The sequence below is a fragment of the Papio anubis genome, chromosome 13, assembly GCF_008728515.1.
Source record: "Papio anubis isolate 15944 chromosome 13, Panubis1.0, whole genome shotgun sequence".
NCBI lineage: Eukaryota > Metazoa > Chordata > Mammalia > Primates > Cercopithecidae > Papio > Papio anubis.
The window spans coordinates 91,024,288-91,045,092 of record NC_044988.1 but is presented as its reverse complement, the minus strand read 5'-3'; the positions used below and the strand labels follow the sequence as shown (position 1 = coordinate 91,045,092).

At 40.6% G+C, this 20,805-nt stretch overlaps 1 protein-coding gene across 1 annotated transcript in view; it reads left to right on the top strand.

Moving 5' to 3' along the window:
* The window catches only part of STOM (stomatin), a 31,772-nt gene extending 11,691 nt beyond the window's left edge, over positions 1-20,081 (top strand). Inside the window, exons 2-7 of the mRNA XM_003911290.4 lie at positions 2,496-2,599; positions 3,995-4,067; positions 5,358-5,440; positions 9,607-9,810; positions 10,760-10,894; positions 17,760-20,081. Of these exons, the coding sequence (XP_003911339.1) occupies positions 2,496-2,599; positions 3,995-4,067; positions 5,358-5,440; positions 9,607-9,810; positions 10,760-10,894; positions 17,760-17,966 (806 nt within the window). The 3' untranslated portion in view covers positions 17,967-20,081. The remainder of the gene's footprint in view (positions 1-2,495; positions 2,600-3,994; positions 4,068-5,357; positions 5,441-9,606; positions 9,811-10,759; positions 10,895-17,759) is intronic.
* The last annotated feature ends 724 nt before the right edge of the window (positions 20,082-20,805 follow it).

Below are 20,805 nucleotides of genomic sequence, written 5' to 3'. Positions count from 1 at the left end.
GTGGGGGTAAGAGGGAGGAAAGAGAACTAAATCCTTTTCTGTAGTAGAAAGTTAATAATCCTCAAAACTGAAAAAGCAAGAAGTAACAAAACAAGCATTTCCTTCCTTCCTTCCTTCCTTCCTCCCTCCCTTCCTCCCTCCCTCCCCTCCCCTCCCTTTCCTCGTTTTGTTGCCCAGGCTGGGGTGCATCACAGCTCACTGCAGCCACGAACTCCCAGACTCAAACAATCCCCCTATTTCAGTCTCCTCAGTAGCTGGAACTACAGGTGTGTGCCACCACACCAAGCTAATTTTTTTTTTTAAAGTTTCAAGTAGAGATGGGAGTCTTACTAGGTTGCCCATAATGGTCTCAAACTCCTGAGCTCAAGCAATCCTCCCATCTCGGCCTCCCAAAGTGCTGGGATTACAGGTGTGAGCCACCATGCCTGGCAGAAGCATATTATTATTATTATTATTTTCTAAAGTAGAGAAAGAATCTCCCTATGTTGCCCAGGCTAGTCTTAAACTCCTGGGCTCAAGGGATCCTCCCTCCTCAGCCTTCCGAAGTACTGGGATTACAGGCGTGAGCCACTGCACCCGGCCGCAAAGCATATTGTTTAGAGACATGGAGGTAGATATCAAAATGGTCAAAGTAGCAAATGTTTTTGAGGAGGAGGAAATTGGAAGAGGTGAGCATGGGAATGCCCTTTTTTGTACTAATCTTATAGAATGGTTTGATTTTTTAAACTTTATGCAAGTGTAACTTCAAAAACACAAATGCATAGCCATGAAGGCCAAAAAAGAAGGTGAAAGAGAAATAGCTACAGGGGAGAAAAATAGGTTACACAATTTATTTATTTATTTATTTTAAAAAATATCATTTAAGGCCGGGCGCAGTGGCTTATGCCTGTAATCCCAGCACTTTGGAAGGCCATGGTGGGCAGATCATTTGATGTCAGGAGTTCGAGACCAGCGTGGCCAATGTGGTGAAACCCCGTCTCTACTAAATACAAAAAGTAGCTGGGCGTGGTGGCGGGTGGCTGTAATCCCAGCTACTCAGGAGACTGAGACAGGAGAATCGCATGAACCCGGGAGGTGGAGGTTGCAGTGAGGTGAGATTGTGCTACTGCACTCTGGGCAACAGAGCGAGACTGTCTCAAAAATAAATGAATAAATAAATAAATAAATAATTTAAAAATATGGTGTGTACACAAGGAAAGTTTTCAAAGAATATACCAAAATACCTCTGAATTTAAAGTAATTTTTCCCTCCTTTGTTATACTCTGTGAATTTCTTGCAACATTACCTTTGTAATCAGACGGAAAAGCTGTTTCATGTTACAGGAACAGGAAGCAATTAGAAATGTGAGAGGAAAACTATGTACAAAGATGTTCACTACAACACTGTTTATAGCACCAAGAAATCAACCTGTGCAATCAGGAAGTGGGCAATAAATGATGCTGCATAAACCTAAGGAAATATTTTACAGCTGTAATTTTTAAAAAGAGGCTCTAAACAACTTTATACTCATACCATATGGTTTTCACCTTTAATCATATTGTACTCCTAGCTAAAATGCTCTAATGCCTTTTCCCTCTTTCCCTTTTCTTTTCTTTTCTTCTTTGCTTTGCTTTGCTTGTCTTTGCTTTCTCACTTTCATTCTTTCTCTTTCTTCTTTTCTTTTTTCTTTTTTTTTGACAGACTCTTCCTCTGTTGCCCAGGCTGGAATGCAGTGGTGCAATCTCGGCTCACTGCAACCTCCACCTCCTGGGTTCATGCAATTCTCTGGCCTCAGCCTTCCCAGTAGCTGGGATTACAGGCACTCGCCACAACGCCTAGCTAATTTTTGTATTTTTAGTAGAGATGGGGTTTTGTCGTGTTGATCAGGCTGGTCTCAAACTCTTGACCTCAAGTGATCCACCCCTCTCGGCCTCCCAAAGTGCTGGAATTACAGGCGTGAGCCACCTCGCCCAGCCTCCACTTTCTTTTCGTTGATATTTTCTTACCATTACATCCTGCAAGAAACTCTCTGACGGCCACCATCACCTCCCCACCCCATTCCATTCTCACCTCCATCCTAACTGCATGAGTTAACTCATTATGTGTCTTCAAAATATTCTGAACAGATACTCTATATCTGTACTTACCACCTAATATTATAATTATGTGTTTGTCTGACTTTCCCACTAAACTTTAACCCTGAAAGCTGGGATTGGGTCTTACTTATTGTTATCACTTCAGTACAAAGCAGAGGGCCTAATAAATAGTAGATGCTTAATAAATGTTTGCTGAATAAAGTAGTGAGTAATGTGGAAATATACTTGTGTTATGGCATTACATAGATAAAGGAAAGTAGTACCTACACTTAAGGGCTATATGAGGATTAGAGGGGAAATTCATGTAAAACAGCTGGTGTAATGCCAAGCACATCAGTGTTCAGCAAATGGTAAGGATGAAGATGGTGGTGATTATGCTAGTGACAGTTGTAAGAGTTGTACATTTTTTGTTTTCAACAGACAGCCCCAGTAAGGGCCTTGGACCTTGCGGATGGATTTTGGTGGCATTCTCATTCTTATTCACAGTTATAACTTTCCCAATCTCAATCTGGATGTGCATAAAGGTAAAGAACATTTCCTTCACTTCTGGGAAGGGGTCAACTCCTACCTCCATAAGCCTATTCGTGTGTGCCTGTGTGTGTGTGTGAGAAAGAGACAGACTGTCTCTCTCTTATAATTCTTACTTCTTCATCCTTCCTTTGGAAAATTTCTTCTACTCACCTATTACGATGGAAACTTAAAACTTGTTTCAGCCATTTCCCTTCCACGTGGGCTAAAGTAAGGATCACCATCAAAAATTTCCTGGGGCCAGGGATGTGAGATGGTTCTGAGAGAACAAGTTCTTCAGAGTTAGGATGATGAGGTTTGACTGCTGGCTTTACTGTTGATTGTATGACCCTTGCTGTTTCCTCACCTGTAAAATGGGAGAAAGTAACAGTACCTACTTCATAGGACTGTTGCAAGGATTAAATGAATTAGTGTGTCTAAATGTATTTATCACAATGCCTGGCACGTCATAAATACCCTCAGTGCTGGTTATTTTTTTCTACAAAGTTGTTAATACTTTGATATTATGACTATCATTTACATATTTCTAAGAAGATAAAATATGTTCCAAGCATTTTCAGATCAATTTATTCTTGAGGGAATCAGAAGAAAAACTGTGAAGACTTCAGCTTTTTATTTTCTGAATTAACAGTGCGTGAGTAATTTTTTTTTTTTTTTTTTTTTGAGCCAGAGTCTCGCTCTGTCGCCCAGGCTGGAGTACAGTGGCGCGATCGCGGCTCACTGCAACCTCTGCCTCCCGGGTTCAAGTGATTCTCCTGCCTCAGCCTCCTGTGTAGCTGGGATTATTATTATTATTTTTTCTTTTTTTTGAGACGGAGTCACCCTGTTGCCCAGGCTGGAGTGCAGTGGTGCAATCTCAGCTCACTGCAACCACCACCTTCCAGGTTCAAGTGATTCTCCTGCCTCAGCCTCCCGAGTAGCTGGGATTGCAGGTGCCCGCCACCATACCCAGATAATTTTTGTATTTTTAGTAGAAATGGGGTTTCACCATGTTGGCCAGGCTGGTCTTGAACTCCTAACCTCTGTGATCTGCCCATCTGGGTTTCCCAGAATGCTGAGATTACAGGCGTGAGCCACCGTACCTGGCCTGCATGAGTAACTGAATAACAATGTTAACAGCTGAGGAGTGAGGTTATGGATTTGTTTCTGTATACTATCCTGTCCTTCCTAAATTTATACAGTGAATATCTATTGCTTTTGTAATCAGTAAGAATATAATAAATATGCTTTGAGAAGATAAACAGTGAACATATGATTTATAGATATGATCTGGATCTAAAGAAAAAAGATGAGGCATCTGATCTGTTTAGAGCACAAATATATATTTAAGAAGCATACATGTAAATATTTGTACTCTTCATGTTAAATTATCATTCATGTTTTTATTCTAGATTATAAAAGAATATGAAAGAGCCATCATCTTTAGATTGGGTCGCATTTTACAAGGAGGAGCCAAAGGACCTGGTCAGTACTGGGATTCTAGATTGTTGATCTGAAACCTGAGGTTCTTTTTTTTTATTTTTATTTAGTTGTTTTTTTAAAGACAGGGTATCATTCTGTCACCCAGGCTGGAGTGCAGTGGCATGCTTATGTCTCACTGCAGCCTTGAACTCCTGACCTCAAGCCATCTTCCCACCCCAGCCTCCCAAAGCTCTAGGATTACAGACGTGAGCCACCGTGCCCACGTGATTTCCCTTTCAAATTTCACATATTGATGTGATTTCCCTTATGAGGGCCTCTTCTACTCTGTCTTAGAAAATAGTTCATGCAGCAGAAGTTGTATAACAATAGCAGTGGCCCTAGCCAATCTTTTGTTACCCTTTCCTTCCTACCCTTCCCCTCCCCTTCCCATTTGAGCTGGTAAGATTACCACTTAGGCCAAGAATAGTACAGCTATACAAATTTGAGCATTAGAATCTCTACCAAAGAAAGACTTTCAGTCATTTATTTGGCAAACTTCAATTAAGCTCCTACTGTGTTCCAGGCTCTGAGAATTCAAGGGAAACTAAAACACAGTTCCTACCCTCAACGATCTCCCTATTTAGTGGTAGGGACCAACAAGGAAACAGATAGCTACAATCCTATGTGGTAAGTATTATGATCAGGTACTCACAGAGAGCTGTGAGAAAAGAGAAAACCCGAGAAGTGTTACTGATCCAAACTAGTAGTAGGCTGAGGCAAGTCTTTCTGAAAGTTACATCTTGACTGAGTCTTGAGGTCTGAAAGGCGTTAACCAACAGGAGGTGTTTGCAATGGAAATAGCAACATACACAAAGCAACAAAGAGGAGAGTATTGCAGAGCAAGTAGATCGGCCAGCAAGAGGGCAGGGTGTGAAGAGAGGGGAAGTGGCTGAAGAGGGGAACAAAGGCGAGTTATGCAGGACCATGTGTGGGGCAGGGTTTGTATTTTAGGGGGGATTGCTCTGCTTGCAGCTTAGGAAATATATTATAGGAGAGAAACTACAAAAAATAGAAGGATGGCCTGGGAAATGATTGCATTGGTCCCGGTGGGGCGGTGGGGGGAAGAGTGATAGCAACAGTGGATTAAGGAAATTAACTCCACAGACTTTAGTGGGGACAGTCAAATATGGGAAGTAAGCAAGAGGAATCAATGTTATCGTACCTGGCTTCTGGTTCATTCACGAAGATGAACTGATGACTTTTCTGTTCATTAGGTTGATCTTCTTAAAAATGAATGGAGAAGTGAACTGATTAGGTTGCTGTGTCTGTATAATGTGTGTATCTTTGTTGCAGGTTTGTTTTTTATTCTGCCATGTACTGACAGCTTCATCAAAGTGGACATGAGAACTATTTCATTTGATATTCCTCCTCAGGAGGTAAGGTTTTCTTTGAATAACTGAGATATCACATGTGAAAGTGCTTTTTTTTTTTTTTTTTTTTTTTTGAGACGGAGTCTCTCTCTGTCGCCCAGGCTGGAGTGCCGTGGCCGGATCTCAGCTCACTGCAAGCTCTGCCTCCCGGGTTCACGCCATTCTCCTGCCTCAGCCTCCCGAGTAGATCACCGCACCTGGCTAATAATTTTTTGTATTTTTAGTAGAGACGGGGTTTCACCGTGTTAGCCAGGGTGGTCTCGATCTCCTGACCTTGTGATCCGCCCGTCTCGGCCTCCCAAAGTGCTGGGATTACAGGCTTGAGCCACCGCGCCTGGCGTGAAAGTGCTTTACAATGAGGGACAGCATAGTTAGAACATAAGCTTTATTCATTTTAAATTTTTTTTTTTTTTAAATTGAGATAGAGTCTTGTTCTGTTGCCCAGGCTGGAGTGCAGTAGTGTGATCTTGGCTCACTGCAACCTCCGCCGCCTGGGTTCAAGTGATTCTCATGCCTCAGCCTCCCAAGTAACAGACTATAGACATGCACCACCACGCCCAGCTACTTTTTTTCTATTTTTAGTAGAGACGGGGTTTTGCCATGTTGGCCAGGCTGATCTCAAACTCCTGACCTCAGGTGATCTGCCCTGGTTTCCTAAAGTGCTGGGATTACAGGCATGAGCCACCGTGCCTGGCTAGAGAATAGGCTTTAGATCTTGACTGCCTTCAGCATTTCTAGCTCAGTGACCTTAAGCAAGTCCTTTAACTTATCTGTGCTTCAGTTTCCTCATCCAGAAAATAGAGATTGTAATAGTAAGAACTACTGTATAGGGTGGTTCTGAGAAGTGCTTAGAGCAATGACTGATAAATAGTAAGTGCTGTATAAGTTCTTACTGTTAGTATTACAGTTGGCCCTTTGCATGCATAGGTTTTGCATACAGGGATTCAGCCAACCACAGACTGAAAAGATTAGGAAAAAAATTCCATAAAGATCCAAAAAGCAAAATTTGAATTTATCATACAACAAGTATGGCACTGAATCCACATGAATGAAGTGATGTGTAGGTATTGTGTTAGATAATATAAGTAATCTACAGATGATTTAAAGTATACAGGAAAATGTACATAGATTATATGGTTGGCTCCATGAATCAAAAATATTTGGGGAAAAAAGCAATAGACAATGATACAATAATATAAATTTTAAAAAACAGTATAGTATAGCAACTATTTACATAGTATTTATATTGTGTTAAGTATTATAAGTACTTTAGAAAGGATTTAATGTATAAAGGAGGATGTGCATAAATTGTATGCGAATATTGTGCCACTGTATATAAGTGACTTGAACATCTTGGATTTTGGTATCCTCTGGGAGTCCTAGAATCAATCTCCCACAGATACCGAGGGATGATTGTTAGAAAATATAGTGTAATGCTAATGAAAGTATAATAATATCATCATTGTTATTACTATCACCATTTTTATTACCACGTTTCTCTTCTATGGGTTTCTGATAGAAAACCCTATTTAGTATAATATTTTTTTCTTCTTAAGGTTTTATTCTAGATAAATTGGTTAGAAACCAAAGAATTAGAAGCTGCTTGTTGGGCATTTTAGATAAAACATAATATTTTATACTAGTGATTATTTTGTGCCTTTTCAAACTACTTCACAAATGTTATCATAGATGAAACTCACGGCAGAATCCCTAGAAAGTATATAGTTGCAGTGAAACAAAGGAATTCCTCTAAATTACAGTGGCAGAGCCAAGACTAAAATTGAGCTCTTCGGATTCCCTGTATAGTGCTGCTTTTTCCACAGCTCCATGCTAAATGCATTGTACAGAGCTCCCTTATAGCCCCTGAAAAAGTGATGGCCATCCTGGCAACCATGTCCTTAGGAGGCATAATAACCGTTGCATACAGAAAACCTAAAAACATGAAGTGGGAAGGACAGAAGAATGCTGTCAGGGTTTCCTGGCCAAAGGCCAGATACTCAGCATGGTGATGGAGCCTGGCCATGTTGCCTTCTCATGTCACAAATACCAGAAACCAGCCTAGGAACTTCCTTGTTGGTACTGATCCAAGAAGTGGGTGAGGTCAGACTTTATAATCCACCCAAAGTTAATGATGCCAGAAGTGATTTTGCCCACATTTTACTCATAAGAACAAGACTTAGAGTATCACCGTATTCTCTGTATGTTTTCCCATCGTCCAGGGAAGATCGAGTCTCAGAAGGAGCCGCTTTCAGGGTAGCTGGGCATTCTGGCATTTTCCACTGTAAACGTTACAGACATCTGGCAGAGTTGCTGTTTAAGCTTCTGCTTTCCAGTGGCTCTTTCCTCTTCTGCAAGCTGCTGAATGCAAAGCAGATTAGAACTTGGCAAGCAATCCTTTTTCTGATTCCCCTGTGAAGTTTCTGTGAAGGGAGATAAACCCTTGCCGATGATAAACAGGAGGCAGAGAAGCTGTAGCTTTAGAAAGAAGCTGTGGCAAAGTCAAAGTGGCAAGAATTTGGAATTGACACATTTTCCCATCATGTCATGGGAAATAATTAGTTTTCATACAAGATGGTAATACACTGTACATTTATTTATAAATCCTCTACTTCTCTTCCATGTTAGAAGTATTTTGAGATTACTAAAAAAGGATCACTGCTTTGATGTCTGGCAGGGCTAAACAGCCATCTAACAACATTGTTGTTATTACCTTCCATTTACATAGCTGCTTACTCTTTCAAAAGGGCTTCATTCACAAGTATGTTCTTATTTCATCTTCACAGAAAATTGAGTAGAATTAGGCAGGATTATTAGTGCCATCTCACAAATGAGGAATCTGTAGGTCAAATCTGTTAAAAGCCTTGCTAGAGGCCATCCAGGGACCTGAAGGCAGAGCTGGAACTACAGTTCAGGTCTCCTAACTCTCACTCCTTTGTTCCTCATCATTCACTGTTCTCAGGACCACATTTCAGTTCAGTTCATCTCTCATCTATTGACTACCCGCTATGTTTCAAACACTCTGTCAGTGCTAGAGTTACCAAGAATTGCCCTTAAGAAATTCATACTCAGAGAAGCAGAAATGTGAATAAATAATGTCACTACAGTAAGGTGCAGTGGAAGTGCAAGGGAAGAGTGCTTAACTCTGCCAAGTAAATCAAGAAAGTTTCACAGAGAGAAGGACATTTAAATGATCAGTAGAAAGGTGCCAGCCTGATGTTGTCCGTGAGAGAGGCTGGAATTCCCAGGCTGGAGCACTCTTCCTGCCTCAGCCTCCTGAGTAGCTGGAACTACAGGTGTATGCCATCATGCCCAGCTGGCTTATTTATTGTCTAAATTAACTTATTACAGTTAATCAAGTTAAGGTTTTATTCGGTAAAGTTACCACCATTATCCAAGATGAAATAATAAGACAGCTTTTATGTGCCAGGAACTTTTCTGACCACTTGAATGTATTTAGCGCACTAATTCTAGCAACAATGCAAAGTAGGTACTATAATTAATCTCTACTTTACAAATAAGATAACTGAGTCTCAGTAAGTTTAAGTGATTGATGTAACTGTTTTCCTGGAGCCTCTTACTCAGATAACTTTTTAGCTTAAAACAAAATTAGGTCGTGTTTAGCATTTTTATGTAGCATGCTGTAAAATATGTTTTTGTGCTGACCTTGCCCTTTAAAAACATTCCTCTTGCACTTTTTGTTCGGGTAATATTTTGCAACTTGTAGTTTATCAAACCTTGACTCTCTAGTGCCTCTCTCTTAAATGTTCTTCCACTCCACCCAACACCCCAGAAAAATTGTATTCCTTTCTTCAAGATTCAATTCAGTATCACCCCTGCCACGCACAGCTGCCCCTAAAAGCTTCCTTTGATTCCCTAACCTCCTTCAAAGTAGGAACCAAGTTTTTTCCTACCTTAATCCCTGGTACCTAGTACAGTGCCTGCTGTTGAGTGATATCTCAATATTATTTGTATGATTGAATGAATTAATGGACTTGAATAAATACATTTATTTTATTAAATTTTGAAAGATATAATTAACTTTCTGATGTCTTACTAAAGAAAATCAGCTAGTATTATAAGATATTCTGTAGAATAACATTCCTTACAGTTATGTTAAAAAAAAAAAAAAAACAACCATTGACAGATGTAAAATTGCTTCCTTCATCTTGTAGATCCTCACTAAGGATTCAGTGACAATTAGCGTGGATGGTGTGGTCTATTACCGCGTTCAGAATGCAACCCTGGCTGTAGCAAATATCACCAATGCTGACTCAGCCACCCGTCTTTTGGCACAAACTACTCTGAGGAATGTTCTGGGCACCAAGAACCTTTCTCAGATCCTCTCTGACAGAGAAGAAATCGCACACAACATGCAGGTGGGGAGTGCGTCGATGCTGTTACCTCCCAAAAGTTGAAAAATGAAGCAAAGGGTCAATGGTTTTTTGAGAACCTTTTATTAATTCAAATTGTGGGGAGTCTGTGGCCTTTTATTTTCCTTCATCGTAAAATTTTTCAAATTTGGTGGGAGGGGAGATTTTTCACATTAGCGGTTCATGAGTTAATAACACTCATGCGTACAGTTTTTAAAAATTTTCTTCAGTGTGTATTTTTTTCCAGAATCAATAATAACCTTTTTGTTTAGAACAGAAGCTATTCTACAAGATAGTGTAGGTATTCCTAAAGCTTTATTCTGTGTGTGAGTCCCATGAATGATAACTGTTGTGCTTTCCAGTCTTTCTTGAGTTACAGATACTCAGTTAAGCATAGCTTGTTCAGAAAAGACAGAGTGCTGTAAGTCTGGATTCTTGTTATTTGTATATACTTCGTTGTGGGTAAAATCTATGATCGTATTTGATATCCACAACAACCTATAAAATAGATGTGTGATTTCATTCGCGTGACATTCTAAAGGGAGGAAGTTGAAGCACAAAGGAGTAATATGGCTTACACAGAGTCACATTAGCTCAGGAGTTGGCAAACTGTAGCCTACAGGCCGTAGTTTTTGTAAGTAAAGTTTGACTGGAGTGTAGCCACAGCCATTTATTTATATATTATCCATGGCTGCTTTTGACTACAACAGCTGGGTTAAATAGTTGAGACAGAGACTACAAATAAACAATCACTATATGGCCCTTTTAGAAGAAGCTTGCTAACCCCTGCATTAGCTTGCAAGCAACAGAATCAGGATCAGTGAGCTAGCCCCCCTGCATCACCATTCTTTCCACTACTCTCCCCAGCACCTTATCTCCTCCGAATCCCAGTGAATACAGCCTCTGTCGGCATCTGGGCTGAGCAGATTTAGCTTGTCTTCTCTCTTCCTAACAGTCTACTCTGGATGATGCCACTGATGCCTGGGGAATAAAGGTGGAGCGTGTGGAAATCAAGGATGTGAAACTACCTGTGCAGCTCCAGAGAGCTATGGCTGCAGAAGCAGAAGCGTCCCGTGAGGCCCGCGCCAAGGTAACATTTTCTTAAAACTTGTTTGTCTTACTGAGTTTTCTCTTTTATTAATAATTATAAAAAAGTGAAACATGTTTGTTATAAAAGATTGAAATAATCTTGAAGTGGTAAAGTTAGTAGAAGTGAAAGCCCTCCCTGTAACTTCAAATCATATTCCCCCAGAGGTCACCACTCTTAACAGTTGAGTGTATTTGGATTTTATTTGACCAGGTTTTTGGATTACTGGCTTGTTTGTTTTACAAAAGTAGGGTTATACTGCACATGTTGTTCTGTGCTCTGCTTTTTTCATTTAATATCAATATCTATGGGCATATCACTACATATAGACTTACCTCATTCTTTTATGACTGTGTGTACCATACTTTATTCTCCCAATTCATCATTAAGGATAAATTAACAATTCCAGCTTCGGAGCAAGTGGGTCATCATTCCATCCATACCACCGATCTCTTACTTATTTTTGGCTTCTTTTTTGTTCTTTTTCTTTTCTCTGGATTCCTCATTCTCTCTTTTCCTCTTGTTTATATTCTCTCTCTTTGACACCTGCCTTTTTTCTTCCTTCTTTTCATCATCATCTGCCAATGTCTTAGCCCTGCATGGGTGGCATGGCCCCTCTGGGAGGCACTGAGGAAATATTTGTTAATCTAACCTAGAAAAGAGTATCTTTAAAGATGATAATGTGTAAAAGTTCAGGGATATCTCACCAAACCCAAGGGTAGGAAGTAGGGGCGAGTCTCACCAAAACAGGAACCAGAAGGCAGTTCAGGGAACTAGTCATTCCCTTTCCTGTGCTACATGTCACTGTAGATAGCTTGTGGTGGAGAATGTCTAGCTCCCAGGTTTACGTGTCTGCCAGGTGAACACTAAAGAACACAGACCAGCCCTAATTCTACATTCACGGAAGAGAGATTCTTTTTGGTCCAACTTTGGTCAAAGTGCAAAGATAGCATAATAATATGGTTCCACAGCCCTATGCCTGTGAATGGGTTGAAGAAGAGAAGCAGTTTTCATAGGAGGAGTTGCTGTGGACTTGACAAATCTCCCAAGACACAAGGAGCAAACCAATTTGTTATTGTTAGAAAATAGTAGTAGCTGGTGGTAACTGGCTGACCACAGAACCCTGTTCTTTTGTTAGGATGCCCTTTAAGCCACAAACTGGTCACTATAATTTCTTAGCCAGCATCAAATAGGATAGTAGCTCATTTGGCATGTGACTTCAGAATTTTCTATTAACCAGAATGTTTAGGTTTGCCTAATAGGATCATTGTTGCTTTGTGATGATAACCTGACAGTACTGCAGAACCCTCAAGTGCCTTCTTTCAAAACCATTACATTTAGAAGATTAAATTATGTTTACGACGTTATTAAATGTGCCCTATCATCTAATTGTTTTGAAAATTAGGAATTGCTTTTAACTAGAATATGTTATTAGCCAAAAGCCTCATTTCCAAACCAGATTGAATAGTAGAATGTACCATACATATGCTATATAGAATGTCAGAGCCCAAAGGATCCTCAGAGATTATCTTCCATAGGTGGCAAATACCTAGCCCAGATGCTACCACTCCATCCTGCTATTGCCATGCTAGTAATTAACCATGGCACTGTTTTCCACTGAGCTTAGACTTGGCCTCAGAACCCTTCTACAGCACTCCAGGTAACAACCCTCAACTGCTTAGAGTTAGCTCTAAAAAACAAAACTTGAGGCCGAGCTCACATCTATAATCCCAGCACTTTGGGAGGCTGAGGTGGGTAGATCACCTGAGGTGAGGAGTTCAAGACCAGCCTGGCCAACGTGGTGAAACTCCGTCTTTACTAAAAATACAAAAAGTAGCCTGGCGTGGTGGCAGGCACCTGTAATCCCAGCTACTTGGGAGGCTGAGACAGGAGAATTGCTTGAACCCTGGGGGTGGAGGTTGCAGTGAGCTGAGATTGTGCCACTGCACTTTAGCCTGGGTGATAGAGCAAGACTCCTCAACAAAATTAAATTAAATTAAAAATTAAATAGTAAAGACATTAAAAAAAAATGAAACTTGTTTGCCATTCCACTATTCAAAGGAAAAATTGAAGCCCAGAAAAGTTAAGTGACATCTGCAAGGTCACACAGTTGATTAGTGGCAGTGGAAATTAGAATTCCCCTCTGCTCCTCACTGCCTCCTCTAGGACTGACTTCCCAGGATGGGCTATGAGCCTTTTCCGTAGCATTCTTAAGAGTTTGGAAAGAAAGTTTCTATCTTCCCTTTATAACAGTAAGAAAAGAGAGAAGAAACAGCTTAGAATTGTGAATTGCCATACTCCCATTTGGACGGGGCTGTAGGGTTAGTCTAGAAGCAGGCTCATGAACCCGGGTAGCGACTGCCTTGGAGTTCACACATAGAATCACAATGAGCCTAGCCCTTCTGTAAAACACAGTAACCCTGCAACAACCATAGGCTTATTGTCTTGAAATTCTCATGGAAAATAGGGCGGTCACAGTTTCTTCAACAAATAAATTGCACAGGAAAGGTGAGATAGAGTGGAAGAAACTAAAGATTAAGAGACTTTACAGAAAAATTCCTTAGGTTCATTAGCCATCTGGGAAATGCAAATTCACATTATAAGCAGATGTCACACTAGACAGCTATCAGAATGGCCTGAAAAGAACGGAAAAGAACCCAGTGTGGGTGAGAGAGGAACTTGAACTCTCATATTCTGCTGGTGGCAGTGTAACTTAATACAACCACTTTGGAAAACAGTCTGGCAACGTCTGTTCAAACTGAACATTTGTGTACGCTATGAGCCAGCAGCTCCAACTCCTAATTATAAATCTAACAGAAATGCACTCATATGTTTACCAAGGCATGTACTAGAATGTTCATGCACATTGAGCCAAACTATAGAATATCCAAATGTCCATTCCTAGCTGAATGGATGAAGTCTGGTTTATTCACACGTAGGCATACTACGTAGCAAAGAGAATGAATGTAAGTGCTCACACATATAATTTGAGTGAAAGAAACCAGTCACAGAAGAAGACAGATTCTCCCATGTGTTTCTCTGTATGTTAGGTTTGGTTTTTAAAGTGTTTAGACCAGCTTTTAGTGGCTTGAAATGTAATCTCTTTTGTGTTTGCATCATCTTTTGTTTCCTTTTCATAACTCTCAGAAAAACACCTGGCACATGCTTTTGGGCTCATGTTTCTGGGTGTAGAAGTCTATCAATTGAGAGGGTGGAGTGCAGAAATACAGATCACCTTTCTCTGCCCTTTCCTCTGCCCAGACCACCTGGTCTACAGAAGGGACAGGTAGCACCAATTTCACATACATGAAAATGCCAGACTTTAAAATGATATTCTGTAAATATAAAATGTTGATTGCTATGAGATTACTACACATTGGACAAAAACTGTGCACACCCACAAATAGCTTGCTTTGCTCTCTAAGATCCTATCAACAGAGTGTACTTGGCCTGTATTTAGACAAAGCCGGTGGTGTTGTTTACATCTTTGGCAGCTTGCTCAGTGTGGCTTTTCTATGAACAAAATGTATGCCCAGCCCGTTGGGTCTGGCTTCTCAGCCAAGCAATTATGTATTGATTGGTGGTGGGAAATGAGGTATCTTTCCAGCTGGTCCATGTCCAAAGAAAAAAGTGCCTAATTGGACATCTGAGATGATATGGAAAAAATCAGAGCCTACTGCTGTCATAGCAGGGGATTTCTGATGTATTCTCTCTAGTGCCTACCTTGGAATACAGTTCTGTGGTTTTCTTTGAGCAGAGCTGACCCTTGTTCCTGCAGGACGTGATGGGTGGCTTTGATAAATTAGGTTTTTACCCTATAAACTAGATGCTTTCTCTCAGTGAGTACCGTATTCTGTATCCTATCTCCATTAATGGCACTAACCTATGCAACCAAAACCTAGAAACCTGGGTCTCAGCCTCTGTCCCCCTTTCCTCCGCCTACCTAGTTTCCAAATTCCATTGATTCGCCCTCCTTCAGGGAGGCAGAATAGCTCCCCAAACCATTTCATTCTGTGTCCCCACCACCTGTGAATCACACCACCCACTCTAAAGCGGTTCCACTAGCAGCTTTCACTGCCTTCTCTTCTAGCCTCAGACATCCATCAGAGAGTTTTTTCAAACTAGATCTGATGGAGGTTATTATCTGCTTAAAATCGTTCTGCAGTTTCCCATTGCCCACAGAATGAAGACAAAACACCCTGGCCCGTCACTGCCCTTCAGAACCCGGCCCCATTTATCCCTCACCTTTCCCCTCTTCCTGCCATAGCATTCAGCCATTGACAGTTTTCTGGAATATACCATTTTTATACCGCTTTACCATTTCATGTGTTCTGCCTAAAATATTCTTCCTCATCTTTTTCTAATCAGCAAACATTTTATCATTTAATATTCAACTTCTATAACCTCACCACGTCACCCTCTGGAAAAGCTTCTTTCTTCTGTGTGCTGGCACTGTGCCTTGTACATACATCTGTCAGCATTTATCACACCAGAATGAAATGAGCTACTTCCATGTCTGCCTTCCCCACCTGACCAGGAGCTGAAGAAGGCTAGGGATTCCACTCTATCCCTAGCTTCTCCTACACAGGGCTTAAGGCCCCCAAATTTTGCTGTGTAAGTGAATGAAATTTCACTGGGCATAAGACCATTGCCTCCAATTCTGATATTCGTGGAGTATTATGGACCACTAATTTTTCAAGATTCAAGTGAGGATAATAACCTGGAGAAACTGTACTTTAAATCTGGATAATTATGGTATCTTAATACCTTTCCTTCTCCTAGGATTATGAATTAAAGTAACTACTTTGAATCTTTTGTGCATTAAAGCACAGTTGGACCCGAAAGTCAGGTCTTGCCATTCCTCTGTAATAACCCCCTTTATTCCTTTAACACTTTATATACTTTCTCTGTCTTTCTCACAAGTGGTCCTCTGAAGTACATGTTAGTCTGCTTTAAGAATGGGACACTGAGGTTCAGGATGTTCAGTAACCTCTCTGAGGACATTCGGCTGGTAAATGTTAGATTTGGGATTTGAACTCAAGTCCATTTGACTCCAGAGCTCCTGTTCTCTCCACTGCTCGAGTGATCTTCAAACTTTTTTGCCTGTGAAACCCCTTACAGAATTTAGAAAAACTATAAAGCCCATCAAACGTTTTAAATTGGCATGTAAAAAATTTTCATCTTGAATTTATGTACTTGCCAAGAATATAATTCATGGCATGTTGTAAATATTGACATTTTAAAATAAAACTGTTAACATCATTCTTTTAAATGTACCCAATGAGAAATAATAATGATGTAGTTATCCATTAAAAATATGTAAGTAAACTCTTAACGGTCAGGAGCTTTTTATTGTTTTTTTTTTTCTTCTTCTTCTTAAACCTAAGTTTGTTATTGCACCTTCACTTCCCCCAGATTCTTTTCCTAATGTATATTTTGTCATGAATTATTTTATTAACCTACTGCAACACATTTAGTCCATAAATTAGACTTAATTTTTAAAAATTTCCTGTAACTAAAAACAAGGTTCTACAAACATTTCAGAATTTCTCCTAAATAAGAAGTCAATTTTTTTTTTTTTTTTTTTTTTTTTGAGACAGAGTCTCATTCTGTCACCCAAGCTGGAGTGCAGTTGCATGATCTTGGCTCACTGCAACCTCCCGGGTTCAAGCAATTCTCCTGTCTCAGCCTCTCAGGTAGCTGGATTTATAGATGCTTGCCCCAATGCCTGGCTAATTTTTGTACTTTTAGTGGAGACGGGGTTTTGCCATGTTGGCCAGGCTGGTCTCAAACTCCTGACCTCAAGTGATCTGCCCACCTTGGCCTCCCAAAGTTTTGGGATTACAGGTGTGAGCCACTGCACCCAGTACAAGAAGTTGATGTTTACTAGAAATGCTTGTCTTCATAAGACGAATGAGAATTAAATCGTACATGTATAGATGGCTGTTGTTTAATGCTAGAATGAGACAGGATTCGGCATCAGTTTTATTCCTATTTTTCATTTTTATAGCTATAAGGACTTTGAAACCTTATTTACATAAATAAGTAGATGGAAATGGAAGTTTTGTTCAAAGTAGTATCATACAGTTCTTAGCACTCCCTTTGAATTTATGTGCTAAAAAAATCACATCACAGTCTTTCATCAAAAAATATTTATAACGACCTGTCAGCTTTCAGTTTAGTAAGGTACTCATCAGAGAATTGGAAATCCTCCTGACTTGCAAAAGGATTTGCATGCAGTCATTAAAGTTACTTGCTTTCTCAATCCTGCTCAGTATTTTGAATTATCCCTTTGTTACCTTGGAAAATGGGAGAAAGGCTGTAGTAAAAGAGTATGTCTTGGCTGGGCGTGGTGGCTCACGCTTGTAATCCTAGCACTTTGGGAGTCCGAGGCAGGCGGATCACTAGGTCAGGAGATCGAGACCATCCTGACCAACACGGTGAAACCCCGTCTCTACTAAAAATACAAAAAATTAGCCGGGCGAGGTGGCGGGCGCCTGTAGTCCCAGCTACTTGGGAGGCTGAGGCAGGAGAATGGTGTGAACCCGGCAGTCGGAGCTTGCAGTGAGCCAAGATTTTGCCACTGCACTCCAGCCTGGGCGACAGAGTGGGACTCCGTCTCAAAAAATAAATAAATAAAAATAAAAAAAGAGAATGTCTTGATCCAGGCACTACTCAGGCAAGTCAGTTTTAGAAAAAGAAGCGTATGGAAACTGAGTATGTAGAAACTGATTTCCTTAAAACTCTTCTGGTGTACACCCTGGAAAGTTTTGTGGACCACCTGAGGTATACGCACCCCAGGTTAAAGAGTGCTGCGTGTCACCATGTGGTTTTCTCCAGTTCAACCTCTCCTTTCACCTCTCCATAGGTTATTGCAGCCGAAGGAGAAATGAATGCATCCAGGGCTCTGAAAGAAGCCTCCATGGTCATCACTGAATCTCCTGCAGCCCTTCAGCTCCGGTACCTGCAGACACTGACCACCATTGCTGCTGAGAAAAACTCAACAATTGTCTTCCCTCTGCCCATAGATATGCTGCAAGGAATCATAGGGGCAAAACACGGCCATCTAGGCTAGCATAGAAATGAGCGCTACCCTTCCAAGGATGAAGTGGGGGACCAAATGAGCCTTTAACTCATAAAAAGAGGGTAGGGCTTTTCCTTTTCCATATGTCAACTATGGTGTTCCCAGAATGCATAGCAGTTATAAAAATAGGTGAAAGAATTGTTAGCTTGTCAATACTGAGAAATTGGTGATTATAGAAGGTAATCTGTTAGTCTTACAATAGTTAAAAGTTTGTATGTTTAGATTATTATGTAGTAGGTTAGATCCCTCTTGTTTTGACTTCCACTGACTCATTCTGAACCCCCTAAGCACCCAGGCCAGAGGCAACCTGGGCTGTAACTGCCACCTGACACTGCTGACTGGATAAATGCTTTGTAGAAAGGGATGACCTTACACCACAGCCAGCTTCTCTAGGTCAAACGTGCCTTACTCCGGAGCCGGAGAGTCTTTTTTTTTTGAAATGAAGTTTCACTCTTGTTGCACAGGCTGGTGTGCAATAGCATGATCTCAGCTCACTGCAACCTCCACCTCCCAGGTTCGGGAGATTCTCCTGCCTCAGCCTCTCCAGTAGCTGGGATTACAGGCTCATGCCACCACGCCCAGCTAATTTTTGTATTTTTTTTTTTTTTTAGTAGAGATGGGGTTTCACCATGTTGATCAGACTAGTCACGAACTCCTAACCTCGGGTGATCCACCCACCTCTGCCTCTCAAAGTGCTGGGATTACAGGCATGAGCTACCGCGCCTGGCACAGAGTCTTAATTAAGAAAATTCGCCTAATGTTCATTTATTTTCTAAATCTAGACCATGTTTCAGAATAATCCTTATTTGAGAGTAGCCATTTCTTGCCTATACTTGTCAGAACCAGCAATAGTCAAGACTAATGAAAAAGATTACTCTAACCCTTCAAAGACTTTTAAATTCACTACTATAGTGGTCATTTAAAAAATACATCCATGTTTTAACTTCTTTGAGCCTTCTTTGTGAGTAAATGATTCCTCTGTGTTCTGCCTTTCAAACTAGCTAAATATTTGTCACAAAAGTGCTTTTTTCTCACTGTTGCCTATTTTCATATATCAGGTTTTAAATAGTTTTAATTTTGTAATAAAATTTTCTCTACGTTCTATATGCAATTGTTATCTATCCATTTGAATAGCTTAAGGACTAAAATACTTTTTTAAGAGATAACTTCAGGAAACCATTATATTTTACTATCTGCATGCTGTTAACTGTGGTACACTGTGAAATATCTTGATTACAAACCCATTCATTACATAGTATAAGGAATTCACAATGTATTGACTATATAATGTCTAATTATCTTGGGCAGATACTGTCAAACTTTACGATATCTATATAGACGTAGATCTTTTTAAACTTACCTAGTCATTCTTCTGTCATGTATATTGATGCTGAAAGAGGAACTGGTCAGCTTCTCTGGACAGCAATTTCTTAGTCTATAATATTAGGAGACAGCTTCTGTTTTGCAAATGTCTATGAATCTGAGCAACCTGGCATTCTATTTACTGGCAAGAAAGCTGGCAGGTGACATTTGTAACATTTCCTCTTTGAGACTCTGAGTTCACCTAGAGAAGTCTAAGAATAACAGCTTTTTTTCCCAGCACGAGCCTTTATAGCTATCCTTAGCTGAACCACTGTGTCCATCCAGCCAGTGGATGTCCCTTCCCCTGTACCCCAATTTCAAGCTTATTTTAGGAAGCCTTGAACTACCATGTATCCTGGCTCCTAGCTGAGTTTATTAGAGGTATGGAGCAGTGCAACTTAAACTCAAGTTGCACTTATATATTGAATTTTAAAATGATGGTTTTATCCGTTGTGTGAGGTGGCTTACCCTTGAGGACCAGGAGGCTCCATATCCTGGCTGAAAAATCTCTTCTGCAACTTAAGAGTAACAGTGCTTTTGGATCCTTGAGTTCTCCTGTCTCCAGATAGCAAATGACCTTGACTTTTCTGCCTTGTGAATTCATAGTCCAATAGGTTGAAGTTAAATCACTTGGGAGGGACGCATAGCAGGAGCTCTAGGAACACAGTGCCAGTGCAGGAGTTTTTCCAGGTGGCCTCCCTTTCCAACAATGTACATAATAAAGTGTATGCACTTTCACTAATATTTTTGGGGTGAGAGTCTGTTTCGTTCTGCATTGAGTGTATATGGATTTCCATTTGCAGAAGTAGTACGTTAGATCTTCCGCTTCTGAGCTGGCTGGTTGGCTTCTCGTGTGCTTTGTGGGCCAGGGGAAGGGGACAGGCTGCTGTGGGCCATCTGCTGTCTCCCAGGTTCAGGCACCCTCTGGTGCACCAGCCCACACATTTTCCCTGGGGAGTTAGAGATCCACGCACACCCCCCACCACCACAAAGCTTTAACTGGCTTCATTTCCGTTTGCCTTCCTCCAAACGGGACAGGAACCCACTTCTTGCTGTCATCCAGTTAATCACATAGACATAACTTTTACTTAAAAAGAAAAAAAGAAAGAAAGAATGATAAAAAAACCAATGTGTTTTACCTGCAACATCTGACCTTTGAAGAACTGTCTTGAATTAGTGGCTACCATTTGGAAGCACCAGTTGCTTAGCTCTGTGCACAAATACGTGTACGTACATTCTGTCATTTTATCCCAAAATAGCTTCATAGACACTTTATTGTCACCATTTTGTAGATGAGGACACTGAGGCTCAAAGGTTAAAACAACCAAAGTCACAAGGTTGGAAAGGAAGAGAGCTAGAATTCAAACCCAGATCTGTCTAATGCCAAAGATGTGTGAAGTGTATCAGTGTATCTTCATGTGACACTGCCTCTAGTGTCCCCATCCACACACCACCACACCATTTTGTA